Source organism: Macaca nemestrina, chromosome 6 (assembly GCF_043159975.1).
Source record: "Macaca nemestrina isolate mMacNem1 chromosome 6, mMacNem.hap1, whole genome shotgun sequence".
Lineage (NCBI taxonomy): Eukaryota > Metazoa > Chordata > Mammalia > Primates > Cercopithecidae > Macaca > Macaca nemestrina.
This window is the reverse complement of record NC_092130.1, coordinates 148,426,012-148,448,891: the sequence shown is the minus strand read 5'-3', so window position 1 is coordinate 148,448,891 and position 22,880 is coordinate 148,426,012. Positions and strand designations below refer to the sequence as shown.

The 22,880-nt window shown below is 37.0% G+C and overlaps 1 protein-coding gene across 3 annotated transcripts in view; it reads right to left on the bottom strand.

Moving 5' to 3' along the window:
* Nucleotides 1-22,880, bottom strand: part of LOC105473024 (zinc finger RNA binding protein) — an 88,149-nt gene that overhangs the window by 22,987 nt on the left and 42,282 nt on the right. For 2 of the 3 annotated variants that reach the window (XM_011726588.3, XM_071099055.1), the window contains 8 exons: nucleotides 20,780-20,976; nucleotides 17,993-18,112; nucleotides 15,961-16,106; nucleotides 10,697-10,859; nucleotides 8,897-9,102; nucleotides 7,976-8,126; nucleotides 5,946-6,087; nucleotides 488-585 (listed from right to left, as the gene is read on the bottom strand). In XM_011726588.3, the coding sequence (XP_011724890.1) occupies nucleotides 488-585; nucleotides 5,946-6,087; nucleotides 7,976-8,126; nucleotides 8,897-9,102; nucleotides 10,697-10,859; nucleotides 15,961-16,106; nucleotides 17,993-18,112; nucleotides 20,780-20,976 (1,223 nt within the window). The remainder of the gene's footprint in view (nucleotides 1-487; nucleotides 586-5,945; nucleotides 6,088-7,975; nucleotides 8,127-8,896; nucleotides 9,103-10,696; nucleotides 10,860-15,960; nucleotides 16,107-17,992; nucleotides 18,113-20,779; nucleotides 20,977-22,880) is intronic. The other variant, XR_011625097.1, reaches the window with a different exon arrangement.

The window sequence follows — 22,880 nt, the reverse complement described above, 5'->3', positions numbered from 1 at the left end:
TTGGTTTCCCTTCTGTGCCTTTGCATGACTGCAAAGTCACTAAACCAAACAGCTGCTTCCTCACCTTTCACTCCCTACACTTATTAACTTAGAGAAAGAGGGGGAAAAAAATCTTAAAACTATACACAAAGCTTTAAACACATATTCCATTATTTAAAGCAAAGTTAATCTGCAGCCTTATGGAATATAATATATATACACAAACATGTGATGTTCCTAAACAAGTCAACTTTAAATATAGCCACTAAAAATAAAAAATAAAAAAACCCCAACTACAAAACATTCCCCAAACCTAGGTTCATTGTCAAATTAATAATAACTGCAATATGCAGATCATCATACCCAGCTTTCTATGTTAACATATTTTCTGGTATTTAAAATAGTATCGCTTGGGCAGTCTTTTGAAATGTTTAAGCACAGTTAAACATGTTGTACTGAACTACTCTCTCATAAGGCTACAAGAAAAAAGTAAAATGATGTTCCGAACCTGGAACCACTTAGCGTGGCGTAGAGCAGCCAGAGCGTCAAGGCATTTTTGCCTGTCCAAGACGTCCGGTGGGTCTTTCACCATACCCGAGGTTACATCTAAAATGGATTGAATTGGCAAAATGCAGTGAGGAATGGGTGTTTGACCAGGTGAGCAAGACACTTCCTTAAGGTAGCATCAGTGTCACATGAGCCATTTGAGAGCTTGTCAGCACTTTAATATACCCACGGAGATATTTTCAACAAATTTACATAATCCAATATGAGGAACAAAAGAAAGGTTAACTTAAACTCTTAATTTAGTAATATAATAAACAATTTCTGGAAATATAAACCCTACCCACCAAAACGAAATCTGAAGGGAAGATTACTGGACACAGTGCACTAGCACAAAGACAACAAGACAAGAGGGAACACAAAAATCCACCTTAATAAATGAGAATGTACAATAAACTACTGAGTTTGTTCAGTACTCTAAATGGTCCTAAGTTATTCTGGAGCTAATATAACAAAGAACTGATGATAAATACAGAATGCTTAATAGTTGTAGTTACAGAAAAAAATGAAGAACCCAAAAGAGGCATTTCTTTTTTTTTTTGAAACAGAGTGTCGCTCTGTTGCCCAGGCTGGAGTGCACAATCTCAGATCATTGCAATCTCTGCCTCCTGGGTTCAAGCGATTCTCCTGTCTCAGCCTCCCAAGTAGCTGGGATTACAGGTGTGCACCACCACACCTGGCTAATTTTTTGTATTTTTAATAGAGACGAGGTTTCACCATGTTGGCCAGGCTGTTTTTTAACTCCTGACCTCAAGTGATCCGCCCGCCTCGGCCTCCCAAAGTGCTAGGATTACAGGCGTGAGCCACTGCGCCCGGCCCAAAACAGGCATTTCTAAAAGTTTAACGCTCTCCCTTCCACAGGAAAATTTTAGTTATCAGAGTATGAAATGCCCTTTAAAATTTAAAGTTCCCATAAAGTATTTCAAAAAATGATAGAAGAGAAACAATAGGCAAGCAGAACAGGGAATAGGAACTAGCATGGTTAAACAGAATTAAGAGTGGAAAAGATGCAACAAACAGCATCCTGTGATGATAGATGTGTAGGGTCTTTAAGCTAATTAAAACATAAATGAGCTACACAAAACTTGAGAATATATGAAACTAAACCAGGACAAGAAGTTAACTTTACATTAATAAGTCATTCATAAAAGTAGACAAAGGGCTATCTTTATATCCATCTAAACATCTGTAAAATGTGTATATTAACAGCAAATCTGCTAATCAAGCTATTAATAAGGAAATGGCAATTATTCCAATCTAACTCACAGCTCTCAGTGATTTAAATAGTATGAATATTTTCTCAGTATAGAAAAATTATATTATCTATTAAATATAATAGTCCTTTGGAAATTATGAGGCGTTTAGAATACAGTTTAATAATTGAGTATATAAAATGAATATGGACAAAAGAAAAAATGCATGATAAAAGGAAGAAAAAGTGAATTATCTTAAGAGTACTAGTTGCAGTTCTGGTCAAGTTACTCATACCTCATTATAAGCATTCAGGTATCTTAAAAGATAACTTGTTCTTATTTTGAGTAGATGACATATAAAAAACATATTTTGAAACTGACAGAATTCCATTCTCTAAGGTTTCTTTTTCTTAGTTTTTTACTCCTCAAGTAATCAGATGAAAATCTGTGTCCACAGATTTTTCAGAAGATATATTTAGAGGAAAGACTTACAGATAATCAAGGAAAACTGTGTGGCATTTTGAGAATAAACACTAAAAGAGGAATTTGGTGCTAAAAAGAAGCTATCAAGACAAAAATATTAGTACTTTCAAAACTTGTAAGACCAACTATTGAACCTAGAAATAACCTGAACATAAGAACTGAACTATTCTGTTAGGAATAGATAAGGAAAAGGGACATAAGAAAGCACAGCTAACTATGAAGTTTTAAAAAAGAAAAAAAGGCCAGGCGCAGTGGCTCACACCTGTAATCCTAGCACTTTAGGAGGCTGAGGCAAGTGGATCATCTGAGGTCAGGAGTTCGAGACTAGTCTGGCCAACATGGTGAAACTCCATCTCTACTCAAAAATACAAAAATTAGCTGGGCGTGATGGCATGTGCCTGTGGTCCCAGCTATTCAGCTACTTGGGAGGCTGAGGCATGAGAATTGCTTGAATCTGGGAGGTGGAGGTTGCAGTGAGCCGAGATTGTGCTGCTGCACTCCAGCCTGGGTGACAGAGCAACTGTCTCAAAAACAAAACAAAACAAAGCAAAACAAAACAAAATCCCTCACACACAAAAAAGAAAAAGCTGACTTCCCCAAAGCAGTAGCATAACATGCTAAAGGACCTCTTTCTATGTCCCTTATTTACTTACATTTGCTAAAGCTAGAATACAAATAGGTGACAATGTGCAATCTCTTTCTAAAATGTTTCTAAATTTCTAATGTTAATTCACAATTTTATTTCCTCCAATATGCAAGAAAATTTTGTTTTGCACATAAGCATTCATAACTTTGGAAATTTTAATCCATGATATAAATTCAAAGATGCCAAGACACCTATTGCAATTTTTTTTCTTTGAGATGGAGTTTCACTCTTGTCGCCCAGGCCAGAGTGCAATGGCATGATCTCGGCTCACTGCAACCTACACCTCCCGGGTTCAAGCAATTCTCCTGCCTCAGCCTCTCGAGTAGCTGGGATTACAGGCGCCTGCCACCACGCCCAGCTAATACCTATTGCAATTTAAAAACAAATTACAGCTATAAGTAGAAAATTTTTGTTAAATTTAGTGTGGATTTTTGTACCCATTTTCTATTTCAAGTAGATTAACCCCTTAGATATATTCTGCTAAAATCATATTTGTTGCCTAACACCCAGTTAACAAAGCAAAACAAAAACCAGTTAATTTATAAAAACAAAATGCTAATTCTTGTTCTACATGAATGTATTTCACAGATTTTAAGGGGTTAATCACCAATTAGAAGACATGCTGTGTCCACACTATTTTATGATTAAACGTTAATGGGAATATATTAATTCAAATTAACATGGTCATGTAAAATATATAACCCACTCAACCATTTAAAAACTAGTGTGAACACTGCTCAATTCTAGAAGAGACGAAGACAAAACAAACAAAACAGTCACACAAAGGACAATAAATGCCAGGCTCTGCATCCAAAATCCCTCCTTTATCAAATGGCAGATGTGACACTGAGCTTTTGAAAACCTTGGTCAAAAATCCTTCCGATGTCTTGGCAGCAACCCCTGACAGGATCAATCCCCTCTGTTAGAAGGCTTTGGACCGGGCCTGATAAGCTACAGGTGGGAAAAAACACACACAATACTTAACTTGCTGCAGAAAAGATTCTGTAGCAAGGGTTAGAGCATTCTGAACATTTCAAACTTAAAGTCAATTAAATGTTTACTTAATGTTTAACTGTCAAACACAGTATCATAAAACAGATCTGTCATGCGTTTAACAGTTATTTGGACAATGTAATCATTTCCTTTATTAAATAATTTTTGGTATTAAAAAGGACCATTATGCATTAAAGAAGCTACCACACAATGCGCAAGTAGTAACTCTCATGATTCACAATTGTTCTTCCGGCAAAGCCTTCCTTAACCCCTGTACTAACTCCCCAAAGCAAGCTATAGGCTTTAAATGATTTTAAGACACAGAGCATTGGGAGCTGCAGTGAGAGAGAATACATACCGTTATTCTGCAGCAAGAAAGAAGCAATCTTCATAATGAAGCTAAAGACATGGTTTACTGCAGTTATCTGCAGCAAGGAACACTATCAATGTTTCTACACTTTGACACATCCAACTTTTCAGCTCAGTGTCTTGAAGCAAAATCTCTCCATTTTGGACTGACCATTTTCCTCGTCATATTTACGAAATTCAGAACAATAATTCTAACTCAAGTCTGGGTCAGACAAAAATATAATTTTGTTTCCTTTAGAAGGGATAGGTTATCAAATAATTTACTGCAAATATGATACTATTCACTTTAGACTTTTACAACATAAAATGGCTTGATACTGTACAAATTTAATTAAGTATAAATATAACTGAACAAAATGTATTCTGAAATAAAGTTAAATGGTTATAATTTTACACTAAATATAGCAACATTTATAATATGTCATATTAGTTTTATCAAATCCCATATGCTGTATATGACCTGACCAGATTGACTCAGGAACTGTCTCTCCAGCGACACCCATGGCCAGACCTTGAGTAGAAACTCATGTTCACATAAGAAAATCCTTTACACAAAACTCATTTAAGATGCAAAGCTTAAGATATAAATATCATCTGATTATGGTATACATGCAAAGTATGTAAAATTAGACATCTCCCAATGGCATTTTTGGTAAAATGTTCTTTTCCTGGGTTGTGAAAAGCCCAGTGTCTTAAAAAAATTGCTCTAAGAAAACAAATTTAAAGAAACAGTAATTGAGAGACTACTGATGCTATTTTATACAAATTAATTTTAATATTAAGTATGTAGTACCCTCTTCCTCCTCAACCTGTATCACAAAGAAATATTAGTGTAGACTGTTACTCCATACTCAACAAGATGTATAAAAACATGAAAGGAAACAAAGTAAATTTTATCTGACCCATAAAACAACAGAACCAACATACTGCAGACACTGATCATGCTTTTCAGCTTAAAAGCTTTTGAAGCTCTGAAAATGTTACAGAATAGTCCCTAAAGCAACATTGCTGGCACCAGCAGGATTTCATATTCTATAGTTGTAAATTAAGTTTAAAAACCTTGAATTGTGCTGTGACTCACTATCTACATTTACAGTTTATTTTTCAGTATCTCAAGTGTGATATTAGGGTCAAATGTCCAAATCCTCCTGCATTAGGATGTTCTGCATTTATGAAAGTGCTCCACGCCAAAGAGCAACCTCAGAGAACTAGAAATATTTACCACAGGACAAGCCAAATCCACTATCACATATCTAAAAATGCCTCTTAAAAACATGTGTTATGAATACTTAGCCAATTTCGTTTGTGAAAACTCTTGTCTTTTTTGTAAGGCAAGGCAAGAGCAAAAACTTCTTAATGCCAAGTTAAAGTTGTGTCCCCCTAGTCACTAGCAACATTTTAAAACCATTTTTTCATGCATTGACTATGCCAGTAAAAATAATTTTGAAGTTTTTTTCCAGAAATCTGAGGTTAGCAAGAAAAGAAAGAAATCAAGAAAATCAATCATACCATAGTGTTTTATATAAAAATACATCACTAAAAAGAGCATTTACTCTGTGGGAAATTAACTTAGGCAAAACCGGTTGCTAAATAAGTCAAATCTATCAAATTCACATGTAATGCCAGCATGTTGCCTTCTAGGGCTTAATACCATCTTAAAGAGTAGATAAATTAAAAAAAAAGTTAATAGAAAGTAAAAAGTTTAATGGCTTTCCAACCTCCTTCCCTCATGTTCTCTTCTCGAATAATTGGAGATGTCAGGGTGATAGTGACTTGCATTTTGGGTTCCACACATGAATTCAAAATTATTGCCGCTTCAGATACAGCACATTTTATGTCATACTTCTCAGGGCTTATAACCTGTGTAATGAAGATTATAAGAAACAAATTGGATTGGATCTGTTGTATTAACAAACAAAAGCAGTTTCATTATGGCTCTTTCACTCTCTCACTAGCCTAACCATTCTATATGAGGACTAGATCATATACTGCTCCTTCTAGGAAGCCCTGCCATACATGCCAGTATTATTAGTCTTACTTTCAACTTTCAGAATGCTGTGTTGAATATTTACCATTGTTTTTATTGTGAGTTATTTGTACATACGTATGTCTTAGATGATAAATTCTTGGATAAAAGCAACACTGTCATATTTATAACATATTTGCATAATTTGAATGAAGCTAAAATAGCTACCTGACCTTAAAAGGAGCTACAATTTAACTATTGCCATATTGTACCTTTTCTGTGAAATCCTCATTTTATCAGGGAGCAGAAAGTCTCAGTCAATCAATATCCAGAAAAACCAGGATTTGCTGTAATTTGGTAGACACATAAGCTCCATTTTATATGAACAAATGAAGACTCTACAAAAACTACATACAGTATTTACAGTATAGTATCTAAGTTTAAATCCTAGTTCTAATAGTTTACCAGTGATGCGATGACAGACAAATTATTTAACTACCCTGCATCTATTTCTGTAAGATGGAGAAAATAATTGTACCTAACCTATAGGGTGGCTGGAAGATTAAATGAATCAACTATATAAAGCACTTAATATAGTATTATGTAAGTATTAACTAAAAATTAATTTTAGTTCACTTGCTTATCCACTTGAAGAGTATTTCACTTCTAGCTTAACTGGCTGTTAGTTATTTAGTTATGATATATTCCCTGGTTTGCAATTTTACTAAGCACCACAATTAGGATCAAGATGTTTATCGCAAATTCTATGATTCTTCCAAGGCCTCCAAACCTTTTCTTTTCCCCCTTCATTGCCCTAGCAGCCTCAACAGGAGTACGAAGTAACACACAACAAAGCCAATGCTGCTGGCTCCTGATAATTTAAAAAAAGACTCATCTACAATAAAAAATTTCCCATCTGGAATAATAGTAATATAAAACAAGCAACAGCAAGTGCCAGAGTTGTCAGAGTTTTAAGTTTAATAGTGTGCTTCACTGTCCCTTTTGTCATAGGCTGCTCTGCTACAGTAAGGTACTGTTCTAATTCACTACTGCAGAACACACATTACCAATGAAATTTGATTCCTTGAATTTAGAATGCTTCATTAAATTGCAAGTTTTATACCCTCAATTATTAAAGGAATCACTACTTTAAATCTCATTCTGACAAGACTAATATATAAAATTTTTGTAAATTTAAGCTTAACAAAAAGTTTGCTTTTGTAGGACCCAAATAAAATATTCTATTAGTTTTGCATTGCCATGTTTTGCTGGATGGAGACAAGAGAAGTATTTCCTACCATTATAAACATGCAGAAAACTGAAAATATTCACAATATAACTGAGGAAATTCAAATCAGAAAGACTACTTTAGTTACTATATTTTATTAAAAGCATTCAAATAGACAAGAGGTCCATGAATTTAAAAAATTTAACCTTGCTACACATGGGATTTTATTTTTAAAATCACTTTGTCCTAACAACTGCCTTCTTATGATCCAAGTCTTGGAAAAAGAACAAGAAAAGGAAGGCATTTGCTGCAATTTTACATTTTTAAATATATCAGCAAGATGGCTTCATGCCAAATACAATCACTATAAAACCTAAAAAAGATGAAGTAGAAAATAGTTTCATCAGTTTGCACAATCCAACAAAAAAACTCAATACAGAAAGTCAAGCCAAAATTTTAAAGGCTGGCTTAGGTTTAAACTGAAGCACAGTCAGTCCTGCCAAAAACTTCTGAACCAGACAAGGGGTAAAAATTAACATTTCCATAATACTTACAGCAAGCTGTTTGGGTAGGTTTTCTGCAATACGGCTTAATAATGTCTTTGAAGGTTTCTCTGAGCACAGCAAAACAAGGTTGACATTTCTATCTCCTCGGAGAAGTAATCCTTTTGCCAATACTCCCACTCGCAAAACTCCTTTCAAAGCTCTGCAGTAAAATAAAATTATATTATGATATTTTTCTGCTTAACCAGAAGCATAATATTCTGTAAACATACAATAGTAAGTGAAATAACTTTTATACCATTAAAATTTCCATCAACTGCAATAGAAAGACATCCAGCATTTTTAGAACTATACTTCATTTAAGCAATGTGGATTAAAAAAAAAAAAAAAAAAAAGAGCTAAGTTCTTTACAGAAAGATAACTGCAAAGCAATGGACATTAACACTTCTGTTTCTTATTTCACAAGTCAGAATAATAAGAGCCATGTTTAATGTAATACAAAAATATTTTCAAATGGTAAAAGGAAAATAAAAAGCTACAGCTAATAATGCAAACTTGATATACAGACATTGCTAAAGCTTAGGCTTACTCATGCTTTACAGTCAGTGCTTTAAGGGAATAGTTATTAAAACAAAGACTGAGTGTGGGGCAGAAGCAACAAATAAATCAAAACAGAAAAATCGCAGCTGAATACAACTGTAAAACTATAATGGCTGCTTTGAAATACTCAAAATAGTTTATATAAACTTAAAATGAGTACAATTACAAGTTTAGAGACCACATGTGTTCATGGAACTGTGTATTTCTATTTTTGCAAGCAGCAGCTGAATACACGAAATATCTAACACAGGCATGGCTAAAATACATAGAACTCACACCAGAGTTATCAGTCATAAGCTATATTTCAAATGTAAGAAGTCCACATAAGAAAAAACAAAATTATAGACATGGTAAATAACTTTCAAAACACACCTGTCTTTACCTCCCTCTTTCTTATCATCTCCCTCTTTGTTCTTGTTCTTCTCATGTTCAGACAAACTGTCTGAAACCAGTTTTAAAGCACGTTCAGTAATAGAAACAATTTTCTGAACTGCCTGTAACTCTTCTTCAGTTGGATAAATGGTGGCATGTTTTGTCATTACATAACGGTCATCAGATGAGTCAGGACGACGTAAGGGCTGCAGAGAAACAAAGTTGCTCAATTTAAAAAAATGTTTCCTGAGCAAAAGCAAATGGTATTTTTCAACTATACATATTTGTTGTATCTTCTCAATAAGAAAGGTTTTATCTTCTTTTTCCATTTCAGTAAAAACGAAAATGCAAACTATGGAAAGTTATACCATCAAGACTATATGTATGTATGCATGCATGCATGTATACCCACTTTGCCTTTGCCTCAAAACAAGTAACATTATAATACATATAAACCTAAAGCTATGAAACTGCTCTTTACACAACTTTAAAAACCAGTGATTCTGAAACTTTGCTTTTAGTAGTTCAAGTCTTACAACTGTCAACCCTCTGAGCAAAGATAAATGAGAATAGGTTAAAGAAGAGAAGTCTACTTTTTTCTTGTAACTGCTCTACAGAGAAACAAATCTTGTTTTTGGTAGACTGAACTTACACAAGATGTCCCTTTTACCCAGCTTCTGTACAACACAAACTCTCAAGATGCAGATTTTTCCTACAGTCTTAATAACATCAACTCTGGGGCTTATCTTAAACCATTTTATCTATCCCTTATTTTTCACTCAATTTAGAAGTAGTAGGTTTTAGATGGTCAAAACTGGAAGAAGGAAAAAAAGATTCTAAGCCACTGGTAATGGAAAAATAAGAATACATTTCTTTTTATTAAAAATAGACACTGGGTCTCACCATGTTGCCCAGGCTAGTCTTGAACTTCTGGCATCAAGCCATCCTTTTACCTTGGTCTTCCCAAAGTAGACTGGGGTTATAGGCATGAGCCACTGCACCCAGACCAGTAAGAATAACTCTAAAGACAAAGCAGTTGCCTTTGACATCAGTTGTTCCTGACAGGTATAGCAACTCATGCCTGTGTCCCAGCTACTCGGGAAGCTGAGGCTGCGGTGAGCTATGATCATGCCACTGCACTCCAGAGGAAAAATAAGAAAAGAAACAAGAAAAAAAATTAGTTGTTCCTGCTAATGTAAGGAAAACCAAAGGCAAGAGTCTCATGTGAAAGAACAGTTGGCATAAAAAGCTCTGTTCCCATTTAGCATATACTGAAAATAAGAAAGATTCCCAGAAATTCTATGAGGTCCTTATACAGAAGACACAGGAAACATATATTTCCTTCCTGTAAAAAATGGAGGAAAGATCCTAAATCACATTAAAAACTTGTATCAAGCTGGGTGCAGTGGCTCATGCCTGTAATCCCAGAATTTTGGGAGGCCCAGGTGGATCGATCTCCTGAGCTCAGGAGTTCAAGACCAGCCTGGCCAACATGGTGAAACTCTGTCTCCACTAAAAATACAAAAATTAGCCAGGTGTGGTGGTCAGCACCTGTAATCCCAGTTACTTGGGAGGTTGAGGCAGGAGAATTGCTTGAACCTGGGAAGTGCAGGTTGCATGCAGTGAGCCGAGATCACACCATTGCACTCCAGCCTGGGCGACAGAGCAAGACTCTGTCTCAAAAAAACTGTCAAGATTACAAGATTATTAAGTCTAAAAATTAGCCCCTCCAAAATTGTTTTCTTCTAATGCTGAACCAGTCAAACTTTCACCCCTTATATCACCAATGTGGATACTCACTGCAGGCCCCTGAGGCTGAGGAGGCATGCCTGGTCGGACTCCCAGAAGGCCTAATGGGCCTGGAGGACCATGAGGATAACCTCCATCAGGCATTCGGCGGCGATCATCCCAATGATGCTGTTCTTCCTCCATTCTTCTCCAGTACATGTCCTCTTCATAACGTCTGAAACATAAATGACATTATAAGCATATGAGGAAAAATACAGCCCAAGAACTTGCATCAACAGTGACAATAAAAAGCAATAAAAAACCCCACCCACATCAGCCTAGCTAAAATTTCTTCCCAAATATATCTAATTTTCCATGTTTGCTTTCATTGCAAAGTAAATGAAAGAGAAAAGAGAGCATGAGAGAACAAAGAGAAAAGCCGAAGAAAATTTCAGCCTGAGGAAAAAGTAAAAAGAACAGGCATCAAAAACCTCAGTTTCTTATAGTCTCTCTCCTGCTTTAAGTATGAACTGGAAACCCAATGCCACCTAAAGGAGGCAGGCCAACACTGTGAGTAAATGACCTGAAGTGCACATATCACATTTGGGAATTTTCTTCATGTCCTCAAAGAAACATGCTCTTTCCTATGTCTCTACTATGAAGAAAAACAGTGCAAGGCAGTAATAAATGGCAAATCATAGTCAGTCTCATTGTTGGGGACAATTAAGGGTGTTCGGAATTATGGTAAAATAGAAAGAGCATGTTCTGGCTAGAGATAATAGCTGCTGCAACTCAGCTCCTATTAATTGTTGCCATAAGGGAATAAAATAGTCCCCACCATCCTCATCGCTGTGGTTTCAGTTACCTATGGTCAACCACGGCATACAAATATTGAACAGAACGCTCCAGAAAAAAACGATTCATAGGTTTTAAATCTTGTGCCATTTTGAGCAGTGTGATGAAATCTTGTGTTGTCCGGCTCCATCCCACCTGTGAATCATCCCTTTGTCCAGCATATCCACACAGTATACACCCTACTAGCCTATGAGTTCTTTAGTAGCTATCACTGTTATCAGATGGAAAACATATAGTATATACAGGGTTTGGTACAACGTGCAATTTTCGGTATCCACTGGAGGTCTTGGAACGTAACCCCCTTGGACAAGGGGGGACTGCTGTACAGGCTGTATTGCTGAGGTCACCAGGATTTTTGTGAAACTTCATGATTGCTGGTTCAGATTACAAAATACTATGCATACCAAATATAACACCTCTGAGCTGAACTCAGAATGTGAGGAGCTAGTGTATAGCCTCTTCTTTACTGACCAACATTTGTAGAATCTATTCTTTTTTTTTTTTTTTTTTACAATCTCCTCCCCTCTGCCCTTCCAGTTCTTTCCTCACTTTCAACTTCAAACTAGGATACCAATAATTCCCAAGGGAAACCATGTGTCCACAGCAAATTCTGTTAACAATTAGGTTAAGGTTTGACTACAAAGTAATCTGTTAAAACAAAAGAAACAAGTGTGCTTCCTGAGTACCATTAAAGAAATTACCAATTTCCTCAGGTTGGGAATAAGCAGTGCTTTTTTTTTTCTTTCTTAAATTGGCAGAGTCCCACTCTGTTGCCCAGTGCAGTGAGTGGCATGATCACCGGTCTCTACAGCCTTGACCTCCCACGATTAGGTGATCCTCCCACCTCAGCCTCCCAAGCAGATAGGAATACAGGCGTGCACCACCATGCCTGGCTAATTTTCCTATTTTTTGTAGAGATGGGGTCTTGCATGTTGCCTAGGCTGGTCTCAAACTCCTGGGCTCAAGTGATTGCCTGCCTTGGCCTCCCGAAGTGCTGGGATTACAGGCAGTGAGCCACCGTGCCCAGCCAGCAGTGCTTTTTAGGATCAACCAACTATGGACTGACAGAAACCATTCTTCTATCTATGCTATTTAGGTTTTGAGGAAAAAATGAATGAAATAGCTTAAAGGTTCTGGAAAATCCTATGCATTCCAGTTTCTAATAGTTTACTGTTGTTGCTAACAACGTTTAAGTCAAATGAGGGCAGGGACCTTTATCCATTGTTTACCAATTTGTGCTTACTACCTAATACAGTTCCTGGCACATTGTGGATGCTTAATAAATAGTTGATATTATCGGTGAAAGAGGAAAGCACTGTATAATCTAGCTATAGAGGAGAATTTCCAATATGTTACAAAGGCAGAAACTTCATAAAGGACAAAACTGATAAATGTATAAAAATCAAAACCAACACATACATAATAGTAAAAACTATTTAAAGGTAACCTATAAAAAAGGATTAATAACAATGTAAGAAATGTCTGTACAAATCAACAGGTAAGAAAAAAACAAGCGGCCGGGCGCGGTGGCTCAAGCCTGTAATCCCAGCACTTTGGGAGGCCGAGATGGGCGGATCACGAGGTCAGGAGATTGAGACCATCCTGGCTAACACGGTGAAACCCCGTCTCTACTAAGAAATACAAAAAATAGCCGGGCGAGGTGGCGGGCGCCTGTAGTCCCAGCTACTCGGGAGGCTGAGGCCGGAGAATGGCGTGAACCCGGGAGGCGGAGCTTGCAGTGAGCTGAGATCCGGCCACTGCACTCCAGCCTGGGCTACAGAGCGAGACTCCGTCTCAAAAAAGAAAAAAAAAAGAAAAAAACAAGCAATTTACCACAAAAGAAGTATAAACAGCCAAGCATGAAAACAATTCAAAGTGAAACAAAACGGCTATCACATTTAATTGGTAGAGATTTTATTAAGCTGTAGCAGGGGTTCTCTAGGTGCGATCCAGGGCTCCAGTGGTCCCTGAGACCCTTTCAGGAGATCCATGGGGTTGAAATTATTTTTACAATAAGGCCAGGTGTGGTGGCTCATACACGTAATTCCAGCACTTTGGGAGACCGAGGCGGGCAGATCACTTGAGGCTAGGAGTTTGAGACCAGCCTGGTCAACCTGGTGAAACCCCATCCCTACTAAAAATGCAAAAATCAGCCAGGTGTGGTGGCAGGTGCCTGTAATCCCAACTACTTGGGAGGCTGAGGCAAGAGAATCACTTAAACCCAGGAGGTAGAGGGTGCAGTGAGCCAAGATCGTGCCATTGCACTCCAGCCTGGGCAAGAGTGAGACTCTGTTTTTTTTAAAAAAAAATTATTTTCATATTTTCATAATAAATACTAAGACACGTATTTGCTTTTTCATTCTCAAAGTGTACAGTGAAATTATCCAGAGGCAACATGTGTTATTCACCACATATGAACACAAAAGCAAACATGAGAATCTTGCTGCCTTCGCTAAAACTAGACATTAAAGAGATGTATAAAAATGGAAAACAGCGTAACTCTTTCTACTATTCTGTGGAAGAAATAGTTATTAATTTTTTTACTGTATTTTCTTGATTTATTTCATGTAATATTTAAACAAATATACATGTAACCATATTTCAAAAAATAAAACGTCATTTTAAAATGAATTAATAAATATTTAAATTTCTTAGTTTTTAATTTTGTTTTTTTGAGACGGAGTTTCGCTCTTGTTGCCCAGGCTGGAGTACAATGGCGTGATCTCACCTCACCACAACTTCCTCCTCCTGGGTTCAAGCGAGTCTCCTGCCTCAGCTTCCTGAGTAGCTGGGATTACAGGCATGCACCACCACGGCTGGCTAATTTTGTATTTTTAGTAGAGACGGGAATTTCTCCATGTTGGTCAGGCTGGTCTTGAACTCCCGACCTCAGGTGACCCACCCGGCTTCACCCTCCCAAAATGCTGGGATTACAGGCATGAGCAACTGTGCCCAGCCAGTTTTAATTTTTAATACAGTAAGTCTTGACAGATACAACCCACATAAGGACTCTTTGGAGTCCTTGATAACTGAGGATAAAGGATCCTGAGACCAAAAAGTTTGAGAACCACTGAGTTATGCTATCCAGTATAGGCAGACAGGTGAGTATCCTTCAAACATTTATATTTCCAATATTCTATTATCAGCAGCAACTAACAACAATGTATGCACTGATATCGCCTCAATAGGTTCACATACTTGGTGAAAGAAACAAAAAACTGCCTCAAGGAGGGTCAATATATTAATAATTATAATAAGGAAATACTGGAAACTACCTAAATATCTAAACAATAACAGGAAGGACTGGTTATAAAGAAAATTTTACATATGCACAAAAAATACTATGTCCTCATGAAAAACAAAATCCAAATTTAGTTTTAAAGTTGAAGATATGTAAATGAAAAAAATGGATTATGAAAATATGTATACGGTATGTTTCTGCTAAAACTGTATTTTAAAAGTTGTACAAAAATATTCACAGTGGCAATATTCATAATAGCCAAAATGTGGAAACAAGTTCCATGTCCATCAACTAATGAACAAAAACACAAAATGTGGTACATAAGGATGTATTATTCAGCATCATTTAGTCATAAAAGAAAATGGAATACTGATACATGCCACGATCTGGATGAACCATGAAAACATTATGCTAAGTGAACGATGCCAGACACAAAAGACTGCATTAAGCTGATGCAAAAGTAATCGCGGTTTGTACCAAATGAATTTATTAATTCAAATCGCCATTTGGCACAAACCGCGATTACTTTTGCATTAACCTAATATGACTCCATTTATATGAAATCTCCAGAATAGGCAAATCTACAGAGACAGAAAGGTTAGAGGTTGTCTAGGGCTGGGGCTGGGGGAGATACTAGGTATGGGGGACACATGGAGAATTACTGTTAATGGGTTTGTGATTTCTTTTGAGGGTGATGAACTGTCTTAAATTGATTGTGGTGATTGTTGCACAACTCTGTAACTGTATAAGTTTAGAAGATATATTTCAATAAAACTTAACATTTATTTTATATCTTTTAATATGTGTATATATATATATAAAAACAAATATTTGAAATATGTTTTCTCAATTCTCCTTCCCTATAACCACTAAAGCTTCTTAATGGACATTATTAATGTGTAGAATCTATCAAATCTTATATTTCTATCAGGTAACGTATGTCTGTTTTGCTTGTTTGAAACCGAAGCACTTACTTATAAAATGAAATATTTCTTCATATGTTTAATTTATAAAAGATGCCAATTAAACATGTAACTCTAATACCAAGGTCACAGTAAAATATTAGTATAGCCAGTAACAATTTTAATGTATGTCTTTCCCAGACCTAGGATCTTTCTTGAGTGAAAATTGAAAGTAAATAAATCTGGATTGCTTTGAATGGGAGTCATATCCCCAGAATGGCTAAGTTTTTAGGAAAGGTTGAACCACTTACGAGGCTATCAAAAGTTAAACGTATTACCTCATTTCCATTCTCCAACGCTCCTCTTCTTCTCGCCTTCGCCAGTACTCCTCCTTCTGCATTTGCTTCCTCATTTTCTCTTCTTGAATCTTTCTTGCTCGAATACTAGGCTTTACTTCTACTTGCAAATCTGGATTTACTTTTTTCTATTAATACAAATAAGACATTAAAAAAATAGCAGCCCCGAAACAATCTACGTGTATTTTTAATCATACAATTACACATATTCTTTAATCATGGAGGCTTTTAGTTTCAGTTTTAGTTTCACTACAGAGTAAAATCAATATAATTAAGGTGAATCAAAGATTCAAAATACATTAATAAAAATTATGTAACTTAGTGCTGACAAACAAAAAGTCATGAAATCCTTAGAAAGACTAATGGATATTTAATTTTACTTTACATTTAACACTTGAACAACAAGGGTTTGAAGTGTATGAGTACACTTAGATCTATGCTGCTGAGTTTCTTCTGCCTCTGCCTCCCCTGAGAGAGTAAGACCAACCCTCTTCTTCCTCAGCCTACTCAACTTGAAGATGATGAGGATGAAGACCTTTATATGATGACCCACTTCCAGTTAATGAATAGTAAATATATTTTTTCACTGATTTTCTTAATAACATTTTCTTTTCTCTAGCTCACTTTAAGAATACAGTACATATGATATACACATGACATACCAAATATGTATTAATATAACAATAACTCTATCAGTAAGGCTTCTGGTCAACAGTAGGTTTTTAGAAGTTTTTAGGGAGTCAAAAGTTATAAGCAGCCTGGAATCTCAGCACTTTGGGAGGCCAAGGCAGGCAGATCATTTGAGGCCAGGAGTTTGAGACTAGCCTGGCCAACATTGTGAAACCTCCTCTCTAGAAAAATACAAAAGTTAGCCAGGCATGGTGGCACGTGCTGTAGACCCAGCTACTTGGGAGGCTGCGGTGGGAGGATCCCTGGAGCCCGGGAGGTTGCAGTAAGCCATGTTCATGTCACTGTACTCCAGCCTGGGCATCAGAGCAAGGCCCCATCTCAAAAAAAAAAAAAAAAAAGTTATAGGCAAATTTATGACTGCATGAGGGGTCCCTGCCCTCCATGTTGTTCAAGGGTCAACTGTAACTGTTTATAAACAGATGACTCTAAATGTCTATGTTGGGGTTAAAAAGTTTCTTTTCATATTTAAGCACTACCCTTTTACAATGTTTTAATTTTCACCTCCTCTGTGTTTAAAACAGAAAACATGGATCTAGTACATTAATCCAGCCTAGTTAAAAACTTCAAATACAGGCCGGGCACAGTGGCTCACGCATGTAATCCCAGCACTTTGGGAGGCCAAGGAGGGTGGATCATGAGGTCAGGAGTTCAAGCTAAACTGGCCAACATGGCGAAACCCCATCTCTACTAAAAATACAAAAATTAGCTGGGCCTGGGGGAACATGCCTGTAAATCCCAGCTACTCGGGAGGCTGAAGCAGGAGAATTGCCTGAACAGGGACCCAGGAGGCAGAGGCTACAGTGAGCCGAGATCATGCCACTGCACTCCAGCCTTGGCTACAGAGCGAGACTCCGTCTCAAAATAAAAAAAAAAACTTCAAATACAGTATCTGATTTATCTTAACATTTGAAGTGTATTCAATGAAGAATTCCTATGCTAAGATAAGTGAAGGGATTTTCCAACATATCAACTCATCTCGAAGTTCATTTTGGTGGGAATTGTACCAAGATGAAGAAGGTGGATAAAGAGTTGAGACTTTTTTCAAACATTTTATGTGAATTAATTATCTTTATATGATTGCTTGGTCCAGGCAATGCTTCAGTTTTGCCACAATTACTAAAACTGATGAGAATGTTATTCTTATTTAAGTATAAAAATGGATAAATAAAAACCAAATATCCATCTGAGTCTGTCAACATGACATGCTAATCTTAGAATGGGACATCATGGACTTGGCAAGTTGTGTTTAGATGCTTTATTTTGCATATAAAATGCTCTTTTTTTTTCTTTTTTTAAAGAAGGTAATAGCTTAAATTTTACTCACTTTATATTGAAGTCTGTGTCTTCGCCCTTTTAAGTGCATCTCCTTAGCATTGGGATCATTAAAGCTGCACTCACATAATTTACAATGGAAGCGAATTACTTTTCCTTCATCGTTTCGTACCTTGGCATGGAAAAAAAATTCAAGAATCAAAACAGGAATGTCATAGTTGAAGATGATATCATTCATAAACCCCCACATATTATTTGATGAAGCTGTGTACACAGTTAGAAAGAAGTGGCAATGTCTACTACTTTGTTTTTTTTCCCCAAGACGGAGTCTTGCTCTGTCACCCATGCTGGAGTGCAGTGGTTTGATCTCAGCTCACTGCAACCTCAGCCTCCTGGGTTCAAGCGATTCTCCCGCCTCAGACACCCGAGTAGCTGGGATTACAGGCATGTACCACCATGCCCAGCTAATTTTTTTTTTATTTTTAGTAGAGACAGGGTTTCACTATGTTGGCCAGGCTGGTCTCAAACTCCTGACCTCGTGATCCGCTCACCTTGGCCTCCCAAAGTGCTGGGATTACAAGCATGAGCCACCGCGCCTGGTCTATTACTTTTTAAAAGGATAGAAACTGTAGAAATGGGAATGAAAAGTTGGAATTTTAGTATGCAAGATGTGGTAGCATATATTGGCTCTTATAACTATCTTTCAATTTAATATTTTTGTCTATATGTAAGCATTCACATTTAAATGTAGCCAGATGCCTTAAATTTTCTAATAGTTACTGAATAATTGCTGCTGGCCAAGTACTGTTCTTGAAAATGAAGATAAAGATGATTAGTAGCATTATTTTGGTATACAAAATTTCTCAAAGCCCAAGGTTTTATAGTATGTAACTTTATGGAAAATTAAGATGAATTTTTTTCTAACTGAACAGTTATAGGAGGACAAGTAAACTTGAGTCTTACTATGAACTCTATTATGAATATTAAGTTCAAATTGTGCAAGCTTTAAGAAATGTTCTGAGTGTAATTCTCTGAAGTTTAGGATTAAACAGTATCATAAAAAATTAAGGTGTTTTGGTTGAGAGCTTTTTTGAGATAACCAAATCTTACTCCTGTAAGAGATGAAACTTAAAAGTCAGAATTATTTCTGAACTACTTATAAATCCCATAACCCAGCTGTCCACCTTGTAAACAAAGAATTCAATATACAATTTTTCTTTTTCTTGTTTTCTTTTCTTTTTTGTGATACAGAGTCTCACTCTGTCGCCCAGGTTGGAGTACAGTTGTGTGATCTCGGCTCACTGCAACCTCCATCTCCCAGGTTCAAGTGATTCTTGTGCCTCAGCCTCCTGAGTAGTTAGGATTACAGGGGTGCACAACCACTGGCCTTGAACTCCTGGCCTCAAGTGATCCACCCACCTTGGCCTCCCAAAGTGCAACAATTACAGGTGTGAGCCACAGTGCCTGGCCATCAATATATAATTTTTCTTGATAGGAAAAAGGATGCAAGAACAAATATTTATTTAAAACCTACTAGGCCAGGTGCAGCAGCTCACGCCTGTAATCACAGCACTTTGGGAGGCCGGGGAGGGTGGATCATGAGGTCAGGAGTTCAAGACCAGCCTGGCCAACATAGTGAAACCCCACCAACTAAAAAAAAAACACAAAAATCAGCTGGGGGTGGTGGCATGCACCTGTAATCCCAGCTACTTGGGAGGCTGAGGCAGGAAAGTTGCTTGAACCCAGGAGGTAAGGTGCAGTGAGCCATGACTGTGTCACTGCACTCCAGCCTGAGCGACAAGTCTCAAAACAAACAAACAAAAAACAAAAACAAAAACAAAACCCTTCCTAGATGCCAGATACCATGGCATCTACTCTTCACAACTTTGTTAAGGAATATTCCAATTTTATAGATATCGACACTGAAGCTCAAAAGATATATATGCTCTAAAGTCAAAGTAAATAGTAGTCATATGCCAATATATGTCTTTCTGCTAACAGCAGGTATTTATCCAGTCTGCTCTGATATCCCTTCACTCCTTTATTTTACTGAGTTTACTTTACCTGTAAAACAGCAACAGTCTTCTACTCCACTTGAGAAACCAAATGAATATATTCTGTTAAATCAGCAAACTTAATTTTATCACAAAACTGACTATTCAAAAATAAATGTATTGGTTCTCTTCATCAACATTTTTGCTTCTCAGAACTTTTAAACTTTTATGATAGTTGAAGGATGTATTACAAGAATGCTTGCTAGTAAATAGAAAGTTACTTTACACACCACAGTGACAATATACAGGGAAAATAATACAAAAGTTAGCAAAAAAAAAATCATTGTGATGTCACTTAGCCAGGCTTAAAGGACATGCTTTCTTTTTTTTTTTTTTTTTTTTTTGAGACGGAGTCTCGCTCTGCCGCCCAGGCTGGAGTGCAGTGGCCAGATCTCGGCTCACTGCAAGCTCTGCCTCCCGGGTTCACGCCATTCTCCTGCCTCAGCCTCCTGAGTAGCTGGGACTACAGGCGCCCGCCACCTCGCCCGGCTAGTTTTTTGTATTTTTTAGTAGAGATGGGGTTTCACCATGTCAGCCAGGATGGTCTCGATCTCCTGACCTCGTGATCCGCCCGTCTCGGCCTCCCAAAGTGCTGGGATTACAGGCTTGAGCCACCGCGCCCGGCCCAGGACATGCTTTCTTGTAACAAAGATTCCTTTAATATCCTTTCATTAAGTAAGCTAAATCTAAAATAAAGTATATTCACTTTTATGTGTAACACACACTTGTAACGCACTTCTTCCCTTTATCCAATTTCACAGCAATGGTATTCTCAAATCAATTACCTCCTCCACATAATCATGGCCCACTGGCTGCACATCACTCTGTAAGGCAGCAAGAGATGCAGGTGTGACTGGTTCTGACACTGTGTCTTGCTTTACTTCAGGAATCTGCACAGCAGAAGTGACAGGAGTACTTTTAACACATTCAGTTCCTTTTATGTCTTCTGTTTTATTTCCTGTTGACTGCAGCTTATTACCACCTAGAAAAGCATCAAAAAGTTATAACAAATTTTAATTTCGTATAAACATATATACCTGATAAGACGAAAACTTCAGATAAAGTTCTTTTCTGCTAATAGTCAAAACTCCTATCTGACATACAACAGATGAGAATTTTGAAGAACTACATAAACTACTTGGCTTTTTTTTACCCTATTAGTGAAATACATTTCTGAATTTTTCTCTTTTCCATCTTGGAACACCCAACACCTTCCTCATTCCCCCTCAAAATGAATAGCAAGTACCTGAAATGGTAAGGACTAAGCCTAATTCATGTTTGTAGCCCGAGTTTCTTGGCAAATGACTGAAATGAGTAGTATTTATTCCTTTAAAAAATGCTAACTTCCAGTTGGGTGTGGTGACTTATGCCCTATGATCCCAGCACTGTGGGAGGCAGAGGTAGGAGGATCACTTGAGCCCAGGAGTTTGAGCCCAGAAGTTTGAGACCAGCCTGGGCAACATGGAAAACCTGGTCACTACAAAAATTAGCTGGACGCAATGGTGCACGCCTGTAGTCCTAGCTACTTGTGGGGCTGAGATGGGAGGACTGCTTGAGCCTAAGAGGCAGAGGTTGCAGTGAGCTGAGATCGCATTACTGCACTCCAGACCTGGACAGACCCTGTCTCCAAAAAAAGTCGGGGGTAATGTCTAGGTCATGCCCTACAATTTAGAAAAATTAAAAAAAGGTAAGTTCAATGATTAGATCTCTTTGCAAACTTAGTCCAAATAAAGTTTCCCACTAGGGAAGGAAATAGAACCAATTTAGGTTTTATCATTGTTTATTTCCTCTAACTTATTGTCTACTGAAATGAGACATAAATTTACACTAAGAGTTATTTACAAAAGATTTTCTATTATTGTTCTAAACTGAAAGTATGAAGAACCTCAGAAACTGACGCAGAAGTGACTATAAACGATAGTTTTCATTTTTATCATCAATTAAACTTAACACTTCAAGTTAACTGTCTAAGAGAATACCATGTTAATTGTGAATCTCCTACTTTTAAACTTTTCTTTCAAAAATATTCTTAAGTATCTATGACAATCTGGATACTGCACTAAGTTCTGGTAATACAGCAAAGAGAAGACAATGTAGCTGCCTTTCCAGTGTCCAATTTACGGGACGATACAAATAACGATAATACAATGTGATAAGCACTACAATAAGTATGGACTGAATACTGTGGAAATTTAGAAGAAAGGAGCCACCGCCCTTTTACATGATCCAGTAAGGAAAGGTTTCACAAAGGGTGTGATATTTGAACTGGGATTTGAAAGAAGAATGAATATGAACTGGTCAGAAAGAAAAGAACGATGTTTAAAAAGAAAAAAATAGCATGTACATAAAAGCACAGCAACATGGTGTGAAAAAGGCTATGCTAAACTCAAGGAAGAGCCAGTAATTCAATATGAATTACTACATAGGTAGAAGGGATGAGTTATGAGGCTGGAAAGGTAGGCACGGGTCAGGTAATGATGGGCCTTATATGACAAATAAGGACTACAGATTTTATCCTATCACAGTGGAAGGCTGCTGAGCTGAAGACTAACACAATAGACACGTATTTTAATAAAATAACAAGAGTGTGGAGAACATGTTGAGATTGGGTACAGTAAGAAATAAAGCTCCAAGGAGACTTTTAAGGCCTAAAAAACAAGGTAATGGCAATGAAAAAGACAGGTTTTGTAGAAATACTATAGAGATAGAAACAAGACGACTAGGTAAACAGCTGGAGGAGGCAATAAATACGAAGAAATAATGTTAGTGAATTTTCCACTTGAGAAATCGACAATTTTATGACATTATTTCATGGTACTCTTCTTATGAATTAATGGGTTAGAATGAGACACACCGGGAGGCATCTACACAGCCATACAGAAGATG